Source organism: Castanea sativa, chromosome 3 (genome assembly GCF_040712315.1).
Source record: "Castanea sativa cultivar Marrone di Chiusa Pesio chromosome 3, ASM4071231v1".
In the NCBI taxonomy this organism is placed as follows: Eukaryota; Viridiplantae; Streptophyta; class Magnoliopsida; order Fagales; family Fagaceae; genus Castanea; species Castanea sativa.
This window is the reverse complement of record NC_134015.1, coordinates 46,451,466-46,470,221: the sequence shown is the minus strand read 5'-3', so window position 1 is coordinate 46,470,221 and position 18,756 is coordinate 46,451,466. Positions and strand designations below refer to the sequence as shown.

Below are 18,756 nucleotides of genomic sequence, written 5' to 3'. Positions count from 1 at the left end.
AGCCTTTCTTATCCGCCAATCTCTGTGTCTATGAGAGAGAGAGAGAGAGAGAGAGAGAGAGAGAGAGAGAGAGTAGAAAAACAAAAATGAAAATGAAGATACAATGAAGAGGAAGTATATGTGTGGAGGAGAAAAAAAGAGGAAAAAAGAAAAGAAAGAAATGTGTATGGATGAAAACAAATAAAGAGATAAAGGGAAAAATCAAATAAAGAATAATAAGAAATTAAAATTAAGAAATACTACCACAATATTTTCACAATAAATCTTAAATGGTAGGTTATTACTAGATAATATTGGTGAGAAAAAAATAATTTCGGTAGTGTGTTCAAATTATTTGCTATTATGTGGTGGTTGAGGTTGTGGTTGCGGTGGCGGCGGTGGTGGTGGTGGCAGTAGTTGCAATGGAAGTGGTGGTGGCGGTTTCAATGGTGGTGGTTGAGATTGTTGTTTATTGTAGTGAATATATTATTTTATTGTAGTAGATATATTATTGTATTGTGTTGTTTATATTATTTTATTATGTTGAAAGATAAAATAAAACCACTGATGTTGGATGTTTCGTAAAGTGAGAAGGTAAAATAAATAAAGTAACTTTTTGTAGTGCCAAATTGCTAAATTTATGGCTCTACCAACGTGGATGCTCTTAATCATTAAAAGTTAAATACAAAGCTACAAGTATAAACATCAAACAAGTTTCCAAGCAATTATCTTAAACAAAGGCAAGAAAAATATGGACTTAAAGATGATTAAAAGATCTTGGAAGTTGTTTAAGTGCTTTCAAACAACTTTCCAAAGAGTTGAGGGGCCTCTTTGTAATTATTGAAAAGTTGATGGACTTTTTTGCAATTTTAGAAAGATTTGGGGTCCAAAATAAAATTTTGGGAATTTTTAGGTCAAAAATGCAATTTTGGGGAAAAATTGGGGTCAAAATATGAATATTAGAAAGTGTTTGGTCAAAACGAAATTTTGGGGAAAATTCGAGGTCAAAATATGAAGGTAGGAAATTTCGAGGTAAAATGCAAATATGAAAAGTTTATGAACCAAAAGCCAAATATGACAAAGCATGATGGCATAATGCAAATATGAGAAAGTAAGGACTAACATGCAAAAATGGACATTATTATTATTATTATTATTATTGAGAACTAAAAATGGACAATATGATGGCATGCTAGTGGACTCTTTATTTAAAGTGTGTGGGCCGAAAGTTTATTTAAAAGGGAGGGGGGTTAAATATGAGGTATAAGGGGTTAGGGTGTATTCAGCAAAAATTATTTTTGCCAACTTATTTTACTATTCAACTTATTTTTTGTACTATTTATGAGTCCCACTGCTTTTTTTGGTACTATTTATGGCTCCTACCGTACTATTTTAGCTAACATTTACTTTTATCTATAATACTTTCAGTAAAAAAATTTTAATTTTAACAAAATAAGCCGATTCTAAACGAATCCTTAAGCTAAGCATTGAAATGGATTGGGCTTTATTTTAAAAGGTGAGAGTGTTGTAATCGGGAGAGGAAAAAAAGTGAAAGTGGAAACTTATTTAAAAGAGAAATGCTAGGTTCACAATATTTTCACTATATTTTCACAATAAATTATAGGTGATTTGTTGCTATTAGTTCTAATTTGAACCTTTCACTGAAATTACTTTTCTATCCCACTAATAACAACTTGTAACAACTTGCAATATAAAATTTGTTATGAACATATCATTTATCTGTTTAGGACGTGGTTTTTTTTTTTTTTTTTTTAAAGAATGTTTTAGAACGTGGGTTGAACAAAAAAGTTTCAGAACTTTTTATCAAAAAAAAAAGTTTCAGATTTTTATCTGGTCCAAGGGACTGAGCCCGCGGCTAAGTCTCATATTACCCTAGGATTGGGCCTAAGGGCTCTCTAGTTTACGCGAGAATGGGCCTATGGATTTTGGTCCGAGACCAAGGCTGACTACAACCTGGACTGGGCTTAAGGGACCGAGTCGGACCTCACACAATGGATCAGGCTCAACCCAGCCCAACCCACTTATTTTCCCCGAAACTAGAAGCTTCCAGCCTCCATCTCTCTCGCCTCTCTTCTGCGCGTGTGATCAGAGCTGCTGCGTATGCAGAGCTTTTGAGAACTTGAATCTTATGACTTCTCTTGAAACTTATAATCCTCAAATGTCACCAAGCTTGAAAAATGAAGTTGAGCAACACTCATCTAATCAGGAAAAGAAGATTATAGCACAATGCTTGTAAAATGGAAAAGCACCTGAAGTTTTCAGCGACAAAACCAGGAATTTATCATTGAGGAGTCAAATAATAAATAATTTTTTCTTTGTATATATCAATTATATTCCTATTATGTATTATAGTTTCAAATGGTAATGTAAATGCAATTCAATATATTAATTAAATATTTTATAGCTCAATGTGTGCTAAAAATATGTATTTATTAAAATCAAGAAACAAATTTGAGAAAAAGAATGAGTCAATTGTTTTTAGGCCTATAGACCTCTATTTTCAAAATAAATTAGATAAAAAATTACTCAAATTTCAATAAAAGTCTAATAAGGAACAACCAATTTGCAATACAAAAATCTATGTATATATATGTGTGTAATAATATTTAGATTTTTGTATTGCAAATTGGTTGTTTACAACAAATTACTTTTTTATCTATTTATAATAGTGAATAACAATCCGTCACTTAGGATTTGTTGTAAAAGCGAAGATTTGTTGTAAAAGTGTTGTGAAAATAACGTTTTTAGAATATTTATCCATGATTTGAGAGGCCAGAAGCATATCTAATCCTTGCAAATTGTAAAATTAATCGGAATAATTCATATATTAATATTATCTACTAATTTTTTTTCAAATATTTTGGGGGCCAAGGCCCCTTTCGGGCCAATGTGGCTCCATCACTAGGAGTTTTGTGTGATGGTAAAATGCCTATTAAGTTAAAAAGGAAAATTTTATAAGACTGAATGCTTGAGATGATTTGGCCATGTTCAAGGAGAAAGATTAATGCATTGTAAGAAAGAGTGACCAAGTTAAGGGGGAAAAAATGTAGAGGACCAAAAATTACATTAGCAGAAGTAATAAAAAAAGACATCGTTTAAAGAAGTAACAAAGAGTATGACTTTAGATAAAATAAAATGGAAGAAAGAATACATGTGGCTAATCCTAGCTAATCTGTTGAGGATCAATAACCAACCCTAAATTTTGGGACCAAGTTTTTGTTGTTGTTGTATGAATTTTTGGTAACAACTGTTTCTTTTGAATTGAAAAGTTCTTGTGGAGTTGGTTACCCTTGAGTTATTTTTCACTTAAAAATTTTTTCTAAAGTTTTCCACTTCATCATCAGAAAGTTCTTGTGGGGTTGGTTACCTTTGAGTATTTTTTTCTCTTAAAGAGTTTTTCTAAAGTTTTCCACTTCGTCGTCGGAATTCGTATATTCTTTTCAATTTTAATTTTTATTGCTTTGTATGTTCTTTTTTACTTTTATTTTTGTTGCTTTGGACTGTGGTGATTATTAATGTGGTTGTGTCCTTTGTTAAACTGCTAATTTTGGGTATAAATAACAATTAATCCATTACCTTGCTTTGCTGGGGTCAATCTCTCACATGTGTTAAAGCTTATTTGTATTTCTAATATCATTTCGTATCCTAATATCTGCATTAGGAGCTTATTTGTATTTCTAATATCATTTCGTATCCTAATATCTGCATTAGGTTTATCCAGCATGCCTGTTAATACTGTATATGTAGCTTTAATTTGAAATTAGAATCCAGTAGGTTTTGGCTGTGTGTGCACTTGCATATGATTATAGCACAATTGTACTAGAGAAAAAATAATAAGTAGCTCAAATTTTGTATCAAAATAATACGAAACCATATGTATCAAAATTCAATAAATAAGAAATATATTTGTAAAAATAACTAAGTAACAATTATCAAAATAGATACATGTAAAAAGACATGTAAACTCAACAAAGAAACTCCAAAATCAACCTTTTTGACACTGCTATTTTAATATTTGGGAGATACTCCTGTACTGTTGACACAACGACAGACGAGGAATGATAACTGGGGAGAAATAAATGAAACTATGAGGCTGGCAGGTGGTAGCTGAGCTAATTTTACAAATAAAGGGAAAAAAAAAAAAGGAAGAAAGGCTCTAGTTCTCTTTCTTTCTTTATCAATATCCACTAACGTGCAAAAAATACGAAATTACAATTCTAACCTACAAAAGACAAGCCAAAAAATGCAAGCACCGGTTGGACCTAATTTAGCTCAATTTGTGAGAGATTTTAATGTAATTTAAAAGCCTTTTTAAAGCCTTGCCACTGTCAATGGCTTCTCTGGCTCTATCTAGGGCCGTGGATATGTCCTCTGCACCATCACATCCCAGCAAGTGATCTACTATTCCAGCATTTAAGACGATCCGATCATAAGCAGGCCCTTTTTCACCATGAAGAGCTGCTAGACCCAATTCTATATTCTTTGAGACCTGTACTTGCAGAAAATATAATTACTTGACATAAAAAGTTAAAAATGCCGAAGGTAACAAATGAATTTAAGTATGCCGAAGTTAAAAAGTTAACTAGGTTACACCTGCACAATACCAAAGCCAGAAATTTTTCTCGCACAAGTTGCACAAAAAATTGCTAATACTTGTGTGAGTATATGTATCAACTATCAAGTATGCCTTTTAATATGACATGTGTTATTGTTTTATATAGTAAAAGTTATATCAAAATAATTTTTCCAATGCTCAAAACAAATATTTTCTTTCATAAATTAGCTTTTACTTACAAATTTGTGCTTTTGTGCTCTACGTTCTTCAATTATTCTAAAATCATTTGTAAATGATTCTATACCAAATTTCCTGGCAATCTCTCCTTCTACAAACATAGTTAAACACTCAAAAATCCATTTTTCGTGTTGTTTTGAAGTTTTGTTTTAAAAATCTTAATGGCTGAAATTCGTGGTCTCAATCTAAGATCACGTTAGAAGGAGGCAATATAATCTTTTGGTAATAGGAGGGAGGAATTTTAAAAATCAAGGGCCTCCCCTCCCCCCTCCCTCTCTGCCTTTAGTGCCACTGCAACTGAATTCCTTTTCCTTGACTGCCCAAATGACAACTTCATGGAAATACTTAGGAGGTAGAAGACAACATTTAGATAATTTATTATCAGGAATGTGGCTGCCAACTGCCGAGTGTATTTTCATCAAAAGAAAGGTCAGATGATAATCCATGCAGAAAAGAGAATAGAAGAGAACTCAGAAACTCTACCGATCTATCAGTTCTTGGAGTATTAGTAGGTTCAAAGCCATAGTCCATGGCATTGACCTCGAGATTGAAATTCTGACGTGATACACCTGCAACAGTAAATTGTAAGGTTTCAGTATTAATGATAAAAGAATGGTGCCAGAATCTCAATCAACTGAACTGATCGACAAAAGTGAAGTACGTACTCTCAAATAAATACATAGATAAAGACATGAATACAAGCGAACACAATGAAGATAAGGTAGCAAAATGATACAAACCATCAACTTCGAAAGCAGACGCCATACTTAGTGAACGGAAACCTGAGCAGTAGTTTACAGGAAATCCTTTTGAAATGCTAGCTGACCGCAATCTTGTTGTCATCGAGAGGGCCCCTTCCTCACCCTACATTAACAGCATAATCAGATTATATCAAGTGGTTAGCTTGGAATGCCTTGTGGATACTTGAATTACTGAATGACATTATACCAGACCATCTTGACATTAAATGAGAGCAAGCACACCCCTTTTTCTTAATTAGCAGATCCCCTTTCAATGCAAAGTTGTTGGAAGTTAAATTTATAAAATCCGACATAGCAATAGAATTTATAAAAGCAAAGTTCTGACCTTCACTACCAAGCCAGAATGAACACCTCTTCTCTTCATAAGCATCAACAGTGGTTCCTCATAACCATCATGATAAAATCCAGCAACCATTGCTTCCTTCCCTCGAGCCTGTTCAGAAAATGAAACTTTTTACATTCTGGACAACCAAGCTCCTCAGACTTACAAGGGTGGTTGACAAATTTTCATCCTAAAAAAAAGTTTTATGTAGACACACATAAACATGCATGTGAAGTTGACTGATAATTTACTTTAAAGTAGGTACATCAATTGCAGATTAAGTAAGTAAAAACAATTTAGAAACATTTTAACTTGCTGTAGATTCTGATGTATGGAAGAATCTAGATTTTTATATACTAAAAGGCCATTTGAGCTTTTTCACTCCATGAAGTATTCATCAAGAAGCAGCAATGACCAACAGTAAAAGATTCTCACCTTCACAAATTGCTGAACCTTTTCAGCTGTTGCCACAGGGGGGCGCTTTTTTATATGCTCCCTCACACCAATCAATGAATATCTGCAATAATAATCTTTTTATAAGTATGAGCATCAGCTGAAATCACAAAAATCTTGTTATTAGCTTCAACCAGTTTAGTGTCAGTAAATATGACATGTTAAACCTAGAGCACACACAAGGTATGCCAAAAGATGTATAATTTTCTAGGGGCTTCCTCCTACCCCTGAATTTTCTTTTAAAGCATAATATAAGGAATCAAGGAATCTCAATACCAATATACTTTAGAAGATGAAATCCATAACTTAAATAACAGAGCACCAAGCGATTGAGTGCATCCATAATTTCATTTGAAAATCAAATGAGAGGAAGAAAAAGAAAATGTTAGAACTAGAGCCTAAGAAAGATGTAATTGGAAAATCACTTCTATTTTTATTTAAATCTCTTTTAGTTATCATGTCGAATGCATTAGACCAGAAAAGGGATGAACAACATAGGTGTCTGTGTATCTTCAACCTAGTGTAAAATTTCAAAGAAGACACAATTATCTGGACAAAAAATAAAAAAGCATTCATTCAATAAAGGTGATCCATTAAGACGAGCAAAAAGCACCTTTAGTTGATTTCTCATATGAGATGATAGAAGCAAGTGCTTTCTATGACAAACTTGACTTGAACCTTGATGCACTTTGGTTTTATCAGAGACTAATAGGGAAAAAGCATCTGTAACTCTCTATCCGTGTTAGCAGGAAGTAAATTAAAGATTCAGATGGTTAATGAAAATCTCATAATCTTAGCTCCTTACAGTAACTAGTTTAACATAAATTCAGGGGAAACACATTCAAACTGAGACGGCAAAATAATGTTATCTTTAATATAAAGGACTTAATCATTTAATTTTCAAAAACAAATCCAACTAAATTCAGTTTTTACTTTTTCTCTTTCCGGTGCACTGAAAACAAATATTCCTTCACAGAAATAAGGGGATTAATGGGATACGTTTTGCCACCAAAAAAGATAAAAAGGCTTGGAATAGTACTATTTGGTTAGATTTTCATACAGAGATGTGTGAGCTTCACGTTGACTTACGTAAGCAAAACCAACCTCCTCATCCTGAAATAATAATAACAAAGTTTTAAAAAAAACTAAGAGAAAAAATGTCCCAATGGAATGCAAAATGAAAATTACAGAGACCTCAAGGAGATCTTTTGCATGCAATGGGGATAAGCTTGTGTTTGCTCCCATAAACTTCAACATTTGTTCTTCAGTTATGCCCTCCTGAATTCAAATTCACAGCCCAAGTAGGACAAGTTTCAGAAAAAATGACACTATAGAATTAGATATTAACAAGAAACATTTAAACATCATGAGAAAATTTACATGGAAGGCTACATCTTTATTGCAGCAGGAAAAAAGGTCAGAGACAGTAAAATCATGGGATGCTTTTACTTTCTTTTTTACTTTCACGTGGAATTCTTATTTAAAAACTGAGATGCATCACTGGCAACATCAACGCTCTATATTAGATAGATTCTTATTGGAATCAAGAAGAATTAGTTAATTCATGTAAGCTGACGGCTGACCTTTGGTGGCATCCATTCAACACCATGAAGCAAGCAAGATTCGCCATAACAGGATCTAACTGCAGCGGCAAACAATGTGCTTCTGAAGTAACGTGTGTTTCCATCATAAGGTTCACCATAATGAGTCAATGATCTAACATCAGCAACTGGAGGAGGACCTGAATATAATTAGATGAATAAATCAACCAAAAGAAATTACATATTTCAAATTATATTGCAGAATTACTCAAAAGCCAACATAAGCTCACAAATGAAAGTAAAACCTATACCAAGTTCATCATCAAATGCAAGGCAGTATGCCTTTAACTCACGATCTGTTTCCCTGTTCATACGTTGACCTATTAAAAAGGCCGAAAGCAATGACTCACTTACACCTGACGATTCCTTATCGTCTACTTTCAGCGGAAGAACATCTCTTAAAATACCTTGGACCTCCTCATATCCAAGATGACCACCAGCCAAAACTTCCCTAAGGGCACCAACCAATCTCATCTCAGTAGGGCAATTGCCAACATATTGGGGCCCAATAGAACTCCCTAATCCCATTATGGAGCCTTCAGGATCCGCAATGAAGATTATATCAGGTGGAAGCACGCGAACCAAGAGCGGCCAGAACGTGTTAATTGCAAGCTTTTCCCCTTCACTCCATTGGGTTGCTTCCGGAAAGGCATTGGCACGGATTGTCATTGCCGCAAAAAAAGCCCCCAGCTGTGCTCTTGAAACTTTATATTCATCTTTAAGTTCTCCCTTAGCTAACACGTTAAACACGAAACATAAAACACACCTTTTATGTCTAATACATAGCTAATTCACAACATGAGTACACATAATTTAAAGCAATCCTAGAACAATTCTAGCACATATGTAAATTAAAGGCTATAATATAATTAAGTTCTCCACATTTCTTGAGGATAAAATTTCCCGATAAATTAGCCATTGTCCCAAAAACTTAAGATATTAGGATACAATAAATTTAATCAGTTATCCATTATTATAATACTCATTCTCGCAAGTAGACCCAAACTATCCCTTAATAAATGAAATCCCAAAGACACCTGCTCTGATACCATGATTAATTAACAACTATCCCAAAATCTTTATCTCTTAGCAAATAGTAAATTTATTCTAATATTTTCCAAAAAAAGGCGAAAAAATAAAAACATATTAATAATCTAATAAAATGAGAATACGATAGTAAAACTTAGGTATAGTTAGATTTCCAATTAAGTATTATTGAATTTAATTGCCCTTAAAAACAACATTGTTTGTGTTTTATTATATTGCACCTATGAATCTAGTTTTTTTTTTTAAGTTTTTACGCTAATTATGAACTGCTTGAAAGCAATATTGGCCGAACAAAAAAAAAAAAAAAATCCAACCTGATCTTAAGATGGTATCGAAAACCTTAAAAGCTTGTTCCTCACTAAGCGGCCTGGTCTGCGTGGGGCCAGTGCAAACCCTAGCTTGGGCATCAAGCATAGTCTGATTGGGCTTCGGCAACTTGGAACTCCGATACGAAGTCGAAACGGACGGGTTCCGAATATCGGACTCGGAGAGCCCCAACTGGTCCATAATAGCCGAGTCCAGCGCAGCTTTCACAACCAAACAAGCGCCTTTACCAATCCGATACTTGGAGGGAAATCGGAGAGAGGTCTGGTTAGGCGAGTGCGTGAAATTACGAAGCCTGTTGGTGTGGAATTGAGATATGGAGGATGAGAAAGAAAGCTCTGGATTGAGTAGAGCTTTCATGGCGATTTTACTCACTACTTTCTCTCTCTCTCTTTCTCTATCTGTGTGCCTTGTTTCGGAGAGTTCGATAAGGGGAGTAGTGGGGGGGAGGAAAAATGGCAAATGGGTTTGTACTTTGTGAGAAGAATGGCGGGTATATGCTTTGTATGCTGCTGATTAGGTGGGGCAGGCCATTTTTAAATAAAAAAAATTTAATCAACAGTACTACTGCCAGGTGGCGACTGTGTCTTAAAAAAATTTAAAAAGTCTAAGGTGTACGTGAAATTGAAGGCAATGTCGGAGAAAAATTATAATTAAAAGAGAGAGAATGTAATGGTTACTTAAATTAATATTAACCGTTTTAATCAATCATATAAGATAATATTAACTCCATATTGGATGTGTAGGAGAGATAAGAACGTCAACTGAACTGATCAGAACGGTATTGTTTAGATTTTTTGAAGTTATCGTGCCGTTCAATTTTAAAATTAAAATGAAATCCTCCCTGTTTTACAAAAATATTGTGGGAGGGTAAGGTTCAAACACAAAATACTGCTAAGTAAATCCGACCCAAGGAGAAGGAGGGTCTGGCTTCTCATCAGCTTTGGCCCAACACATTGACAAGAGCCCAAGTATTGAAGCCGAAGAAGTGGACCGTTAGAGGAGCCTGAAGAGCAAACACTTCTCAGAAGAATTTAAACAAGCCACTTGGAACAAAAATTTGAAGACCGAGGAAAGAAGTAGAGACTACAAGTAAAGTAGAGGGAAAGTTTCTAGACAAAGTACCAATTACCTCACATTCAATGTACTGCACCAACTTAGCTGGCTACATTAATGCCAGAATGATCCATAAACAGTACTCTCATACTTTGTAGCACATTTTACCACCTCCAATAAAGCCCTATTAGGACAAGCATTCAAATAAAAATTAGTTATTGTACAAGTGGAGGGTTGGGATACACTTCAAATAGCTATATAAGGAAAAAAAGACTCTTACAAAATTTGAGATAGAGAAATTAGAGAAAAACATATATCGTCTAACCATAAGCTTCATAACCAAGACTAGAATATTATATGAACCAATGATCCTTGAATTAACCTAAGGAAGAGTTAATACAAAAATTTTCTTCTTTCTTATTGGTAACCTTTCACAATCCTATTAACTTAAATGAATCAATTAAGGCTTGGAAATGTTGACCTTGATAACGCATCTTTATAAATTAATTGTATTAAGCCGTCACATATTAACTCTTCATCTAGCTTGGGTTAGTAGTTGATTTTTGTGCGCTTACAAATAGTATAATAACGATTCAAACAAATGTGCCTTTTTTTTATAATAAGAAAGTTGGAGGATGAGATTTGAATCTTAAATGTCTATATTAAAAATACCAAACAAAGTGTCAATCAATTAAATTACAAAACTCTTGGCAAATTGATGTCTCTATTAAAAATACAAAAAGTATTTATAGGATGATTGACAAGTCAATACTAAATAGAGAAGCAATTTAGTATGTGTTATTGGGTAAGACGATAAGAGTGAGAGATTAAAAGTATAGCTTCATTAGTTTCAATTCAAACATAAAATTTTAATATTGTATCAATTTAAACCCTAACTCAATGGGCTTTTAAAATCGTATCAATTTAAACCCCTAACTCAATCAAACCCTTAAACTAAATTGAAACAATTTTAAAAATCCAAAGTTTAATTTAAAATAAACAAAACTATAATTTAATTTAAGGTTTAATTTGAAAATTTTTAATTGTGTGATTTAATTTGAAACCATACAAAATATAGAGTTAAAATTTATTTTATTCTATTATTTTCAATTCCTTATTTATTTTATTTTTTCCAGACGTGTTAATATTTTATTTCTTTTCATTCTTATCTAAAACTTCAAACCCAAATACTTTTTATTTCTTTTTCATTCTTCTACAAAACTCCAAACCCAAATCTAAGTATCTATTTGGAATTGGGATGCCTCTTTTTCTTTTTCCCTTTTTTTTTGGAAGGCATCACTGAACACTGATATGATAAACAACTTTTTCCACTATTTGTTAAGGCAACAATTGCAATTAGTTTGACACCACTTTCACATGAGACCACCTCTTATGTCACTTTTCTTATACACCAACCACAATAGGTCAACAAAACAATTTTGAAAAATGTTGTAAAAGTTTTTGTGTCATTAGGCTTCTTGTACAACAAATTGGTCCATCCAAATAGATTGCCATTGTATTGGAATTATGGTGGTTCTTGTATTACCCTTCTTTATAGGGTGCCTCTTGATTGCAATCATATTGAGGCAAATGTAGGGAATCAAACCACAAACACAAAAGAACACCCCCCCCCCCCCACCCCTTTCTCCCTTTTTATCTCTATCTTGGCCTATCACTCAAAAGAAAGATCACCAAGCCAGGAACAGAATAAATGGTTCCAAATGACCACAAATCTCCAAACCGCATAACTTATTCTGTAAGAATTTTTTTTTTCATGAAAAGACCTTTTAACACATGAATCAATGCAATAACTTGATTTTGACAGTGACAATGACTCACTAACTTTTCCAGCAAGACCATTATTTTACCAGTGACTAATGCTTCCAAGCCTCTCTTATATTTGAAGGGTAGCAGCTATGGAACCAGCAAGGCTAAGAACTTCAAATGGTGGCTTGTTCTTCACTGCCCTTACTGTTAGTGGACATGAGTCTGTTATCCAAAAGTAGGTCAGCCCATTATCAGGATTACCTGTATAGAACATGGAAATAGCAGAGGAGGAAATGGATTAGACTATCATACTCTAGAGACAATATAATTGCCATCATATCCATTTCAAAGGAAACATTATATATATATATATATATATATATATATATGTATGTATGTATTCAAAAGGGCGGAAACACAAGAATCCCTGTCAGTTACTTTATGTAATAAACTCTATCTGAAAGACTGAAAATGTAAGAGCAGAGCATGCAATACCTCCATTATCTTGTTCAAAGCGTTCCCACGACCTATTAGGGAATATTCCATGTGTCACATAAGCACTGATTTTTGCTGCTCCATGGGCAGCCAATACTCTCTAAAAGAAGCAAGAGTGTAAGTATGCACTTCAGAAAGACTAACCAATAAACATGGAAAAAAAAAATGGAGTGGTATTTTTCAGTGCAAAGGTCTAAAAGTAGGGGCACAAAAGATGAACCTAGCGAAGTGAGCTTTCATTTTCCAACCCTGTGAACAAGGTTTCCATGTGTCCCCACTTACTCTATCTTCACAAACAGTACAGTTTAGAATGGCCAAAATCATGTGACCAACTTCAAAATTGAGAGCAATGTAGCCAAATCATGCACCCACATTGGTCCACGAGGTGGCTGTAATGCATAAGCCTTGGTTGATGTATAGAGAAACTACATGGGGCTGCAAGCAAGAACTGTACTTTAAGGTTGTCACTTTTGAAAATTAAGGAAATCAGCAATAACAACCCAAAACTTTCTTCCAAGCAGTTTTAGACTCATATCAGTAAACCAGTAGGTATCAGTGTATCACCCCTTAAGAAGCTTTAGTTGTTAGGAGTTTGGCCAAACATAATAATGGTATTTATCTGTCCCCAAGTTGTTGAACTCAACTCTGTAAGATCTTATTCCAAATCCACAGCCATCTGAGGTAGTCTAGTTTTTTAGCAATAGCCAGGGAACTCAATATTAATGCCTCATACCACAACCCTTTGACAAAATGATCAATTCAAATCATCAGCTGTTTGTCCTAACCATACAAAGGATATGATACGATGCACAATTATGATATGTGTTGGTATAACTACTATTGTGCAGGTCTAAATGGTGGGATTACTAAAAGTCAACTTGATGCCTCAACATTTGTGCACATTCTCCAGATCGCAAATATAAATCCAGATTGAGAAAGAACAAAATGTGCATGGATTTGTGTACCTGGCATTCAATAAGAGTGCCACCTGATTGGACCAAATCATCAACAATCACAACATGCCGTCCTGCAGGATCTCCCTCCTTGATTCGAACTATTCGCTTGTCTCCTTCTCGAACTTTCGCACAAACAATCTGTAAATCAATTGTGCGATGCAGGCAACCAGGGACAAGATTAGTTGTACAGTCAGAATGTAAACCAAATGCAAGCATCTCTGTGAAAGATATGAAAAGTTATAGTTGAGCAGATAGCGTCTAGATCTACGGCTGAAGCAGAATTCAAAAAAGTCATTTCATTTCATAGAATATAAGGGAGAGAAATTATCAGCCGGGATCAATGAAGAGGATCGAGGAATGTCATTTCTTCCATACAAATTAAATTGCATCCAGTATCACCAAAAACACTAAAATAAAATTCCCACTTGGAGATTTCCCTTCCCCCCCACCCCCCCTAATTAAATGGACAAACTGCATGATCATATGCATCCTTTTTCTTAAGCGCACATTAGATTCAGAAGAACACAGCTTTTATGAACATACCCAATTTACCTTTGCAGTATTAGACACTTAAACTTTAACCTGAGGCCATTAGGGAACCCTGCAGGATACAAACTGAGCTGCAGCCCATTGGTCTATCCCATCCATCGTAAACATTCGCATACATTCGCATCCTACAAGCAAATGTTTGCTGGGGACACAAGCCCCAAAGTAGACACTACAGCCAGCCAAAAGATATATTTAATTAACAAAACAAGAGATCCAATGTATTTCCCTGGTTCACTCCAGAAAAAGATCAGATATAAGCCCTAAACTTAGAAATAATTCACTCACATCGTCTCATCCTAGATAGATCCTCAATCCATGTATCCAGAAGGACTTGATGTGGGGGTAATGGTGTGTGCAACATAATGATCATATCCCCAGAGTTGACACAAACGAATATATATTTTAACATTAACATAATCTACTTTGTGATTTTTAAAAATAAAAAAAGCAGATTGTTTAATTTAGTGCATAATATCAAATTAACTGGAGTAAAAATTGCATCAAATTTACACAAGAAAAAGCACCAAAAGTAGTTATATATGCCTATGCATGAGTATAAGTGAAACACAGGATTCTTGTTAAACAGAAAAATTTATATAATACCGTTGGGAAATGCTGCAGTTGTGTATGAAATCGTTTCCATGCACCATCATCTGGAAAGGCAACAGATATCTGAAAAAATGAAAAACAACAGCATTCATTGTCACAGGTGAGAAATTGCTCCAAATTAATTACTCTTATCAACATCTAATCTCCAGGTTTCCATAATTTCCAGGAGCGACTTCACGGTCACTAATCACGATCAGTCATTTTTACTCTCACTGCTACAAATTCTTTGATAATCTTCCCCATCTTGTCTAAGTGCTGAGACATGCTCGTCCCCTCTTGCATCTTAGCATTTCAATTTTGAGGTACAAAATTAACCTAGACCCTGGATTCCAGACTCAAAAAAGTGAACTGTATTGCTAAAGAATACATGCTTACTAATTAGAAAAGCATCCCAATCGGTTTTTTCAGAAAAAGGAACATCAAATAAAAAACATATATAATATAGCTTGGCCACTAGTCTGAATACAGGTAATTAGGTTGAAACCATTAGAAGCAAATAACCATATTTGGGGGATCTTTCAAGTACAGGAACAATCAAAGTTTCTGGTTTTACAGTTCCCATATCCTAACTAAGGAATTTAAACTATTTATTGTGCAGGTTACCCAGAAGCCCTTGTCTCTTGTCTCTGGGGTTTCAAACATGAGTAGACTTCACCATATTAGTGAATTCTTAAACAAAAACCCCATTAACCGGGAAAAAAACACCACTCTACAAAGACGAAGCTCAACATGTATCTTACATGCCCAAAAAGAAAAGAAAAGAATCTTACATTGTCAGAATCAGGGAGCTGTTGGAGCCTATTTTTAAGCAAAGGTATCCCACTATCAAAGCATGGTAGAATATTATCACCAAAGTAGAACCTCTCCTAAGATTCAGCATGATAAAGAAAGCAGATGGTCAAAAAATTTCGAAACAGCAAATTGTATACGCTAAAAAAAATGCGCCCCAAAAAAATATCACATATTAACCAACAAGATAAATTGTATACACTAATATCTGCAAATATAATTGACAATGACCTTTGACTCAGATGCTGCCAATAGCCTTGTAGCTCAATGGCATTACTTGGTCTCCTTTATTAGGGGTACCAAAGTTTGAATCCCCTCTTGCCCACTTGTAACATTTTTTGATAATCTGATAGTTACAATGAGGAAGAGGGGGATTTCAACCCTGAATGTACCCATTGGAGACACCAGGATGTCCAATTGAACCACAAGGCTCTTGGCACCCACTTGTTATAAGAATTGAATGGTCAAAAACCTCAAATGTCACCTCCTTCTGTTCTAAAAACAAGGTGAGTGAAAAGTTTCAAGATCCACTTGTTACGTCTATAATTTACCCAAAAAGGCCAAAACATAAAAACAATTCTACAAATACAAAGTAGAAACCTGCAAAGCATGGATATCGAAGGTCACTAGGCTAGTAGGCCCTCCCCTTGAAATCGGTATGTTTGACAAAATCCTAGCAAGAGTAAAAGCTGTTGCAACATCTCCTTCATCCTCCATACGCTCAGAAGTGCCCGTGGGGAAAAACGGAAGTACTAGTGTGAATGAGGAGATGAATAGTTTTGGCAACGCATATATCACAGACAGCTGCTCAAATATTACTCCAGGGGAACTAAATGAGGCTAGAAATGCTACATGCTGTCCACGAATGCCTTGAGCATTAGGTATGAACAAGTTGGGGAATCCGTCATCAAATGTCCTAAACCATAAATTACCCCAAAAAAACAAAAATGTCACACACAAAATGAGAGAAACTAAATCCAAGTTCAACTCCACCACTCTAACGTAAATCAATCACACATGTAATAGCACATTTCTAGTGATCAAACATCTACCAATGTTTTTTTTTTCTTCTACTTTTCCTTAACGAGTATTGTGATCAAACATTTCTAGTTGCGATATGATGATCATTTAATCTGGTACACATCAAATTTCACAATATGCCGAAGTAGCTGACTATAAGTGAGAAAATGATTATTTAGCCTTAATTTTTTAACCATGTAGTCAAACAGTTTTCTTTTCAAACTTTATAGCAAAACACCCCTGATTTGATACTCAATATTGTTGATGTGAGTTCTACTTGGAAATCAATACTGCTAATGTTGAGTTCTGCCTGATATCAATAATATCAAGTACATAGTTTGAAAAGGGGACTGTTTTGCTACATAGTTAAAAAAATTAAGCTTAAATAGCCATTTTCCCGACTGTTTCTGCCCCTACCTTTATCACAGAGCCATCATTTTTTATCAATGCTACGGCCACCAAAAATTTCACCAACAGTTGAGTTAACAATACTCACCACTACCGTTACTTTTATTTATTTATTTACGGTGTAAAATTTTTTTATCTTTTTTTTTTTTTTTTTTTGTCCACCAAATCATGCACGTAAAATTGGGTGTAACCGTGACATTATATTATAATTTTGGTTATTACTGTTCTGTGGGACCCACGAAAGCTAAATTTGTTTCGTGGGTCCAAAAGGGATTTTTTTTTTTTTTTTTTTGAATTCCAAATTGTTGCGAAAAAGAAACAGAAATCATGGAAATGATAAACAACTGACCTCCAGTTGATGGAACGGAGCTCAATTGCATCGGACTCAGCGGCGACTCTCTCAGCCAGAGCCTTGGTGTCGTCGCAGTAAAAAAGGCAGACCCTCTTCACATTCTTGGTAGGCGAATCCATGGAAGAAGCCGAAGCAGCAGCCATTGAGTTGGAAATAGGAGAAAAGGGTTGGATAATTCGAACTGGGTCGGACCAATTCTTGGGCTTGTCGAACTCGAAGCTCGTGATCTCGCACCTCGAATTGATACACTGCCTCCTGATCTTGTTCGAGGATTCGAGAGCCGGGAATTTGAGAAGGGATTGAGAAATGGAAGTGGGTTTGAGGGGTTTGAGGGCGTGAGAGTTGGGGTTTTGGGAAGGAATGTTGGGTCGAGTGGCCGCCATGTGGCGGACACTGCTGTTGCGCTGTAATGTTACGGTGGAGCCGTGTAGGTGTGAGTAAAACACAGTAACCCAATACAAAAAGGCACACAATTTCTGATAGTTTGGTTGGTGTGCTCTCTGGTCTTTTTGAGAGTTGAGAGACTGAGATTGAGGCTGACTGTCTGAGAGAGATGACTATGGTCTTTAGTACTCTTTTAGTTATAACTCCTTACCGTGGAAATGACACGTTTTTTGCGTTCCTTTAGTACACTTGTGCTCAAACTTCAAAAGGACACGGCTCTTCCCCTTGTAGAGTAGCTAGATTGGAGTAACACAAGAATGTGATCCATGGATGACACTTTCGTCATAATTGTTTCGAACTTCAAAAGGACACGCCTCTTCCCCTTGTGGAGTAGCTAGATTGGAGCTATTCATGAAAGTCCAACACTCCAATTTAAAAAAAAAAATGGGTAGTCCAAAACTACTTATGCAAGTGAAATAAGTCTAGTAACACATTTTTTTCGTAACTTTTTTTTACATGCTTAACATGACAGAATGCGATTAGTAAGAAAAAATTGTCAGTTCATGTGTAAATGATAATTAGTCATTCATAGTCTATCATGTCAAAATTATGACAAAAAAATTACAAAATAATTTGTGATCATAGAACTACTCTATGTACATTGTACAATAAACCAACAATTTATAAATATTCTCCAAGTTTTGATTTTAGAAATTAATCTCATGATTTGGGTTTTGATAACCCAACAAATTTTACAACTCTTAGAGCATTCAATGGATGTATAATAGAAAATTAAAAAATGTGTAAAATTTACATAATTTTACCTTAAAATGACTTACATTAGTTAATGTAAAATTTTGTAAATTTACAAGTTTGGTATCATAATCGTGTAAATTTATACTGACACTGTTCATTTTGCATTTCATTTCTTACTTTTTTTCGTATCTCGAGAATAAAAAAAAAGAATGGATGGTGGTTGTTGTGTGTAAATAAAGAAAAAGAAATAAAAATTTCAAAAAAATTTGATATGTTAATGAAATGTAGCGTACAATAGATAATTTAATATAAAGT

The 18,756-nt window shown here is 34.6% G+C and overlaps 2 protein-coding genes across 3 annotated transcripts; both read right to left on the bottom strand.

The window, feature by feature from the left end:
- Positions 1-3,970: 3,970 nt before the first annotated feature.
- Positions 3,971-9,786, bottom strand: LOC142629561 (uncharacterized). Its single transcript, XM_075803567.1, has 10 exons — positions 9,291-9,786; positions 8,181-8,663; positions 7,912-8,069; positions 7,523-7,606; positions 7,389-7,441; positions 6,311-6,392; positions 5,879-5,986; positions 5,533-5,656; positions 5,276-5,361; positions 3,971-4,489 (listed from the first exon to the last, which is right to left on the bottom strand). Exons 1-10 carry the CDS (start codon positions 9,658-9,660, stop codon positions 4,268-4,270), a joined length of 1,770 nt encoding a protein of 589 aa, XP_075659682.1. The 5' UTR covers positions 9,661-9,786; the 3' UTR covers positions 3,971-4,267.
- A 2,275-nt stretch (positions 9,787-12,061) lies between these two features.
- Positions 12,062-18,071, bottom strand: LOC142629645 (ribose-phosphate pyrophosphokinase 4-like). Of its 2 annotated transcripts, XR_012843088.1 has the most exons (8): positions 17,299-18,050; positions 16,122-16,437; positions 15,503-15,598; positions 14,727-14,795; positions 13,584-13,712; positions 12,839-13,053; positions 12,619-12,718; positions 12,361-12,384 (listed from the first exon to the last, which is right to left on the bottom strand). XR_012843088.1 is itself a non-coding variant. In XM_075803668.1 (7 exons), exons 1-7 carry the CDS (start codon positions 17,682-17,684, stop codon positions 12,251-12,253), a joined length of 1,230 nt encoding a protein of 409 aa, XP_075659783.1. In that variant the 5' UTR covers positions 17,685-18,071; the 3' UTR covers positions 12,062-12,250. The 2 variants fall into 2 exon arrangements, 1 of the variants encoding a protein (XP_075659783.1); XM_075803668.1 differs by lacking the exon at positions 12,839-13,053 and having other exon boundaries at positions 12,062-12,384; positions 17,299-18,071.
- Positions 18,072-18,756: the final 685 nt, after the last annotated feature.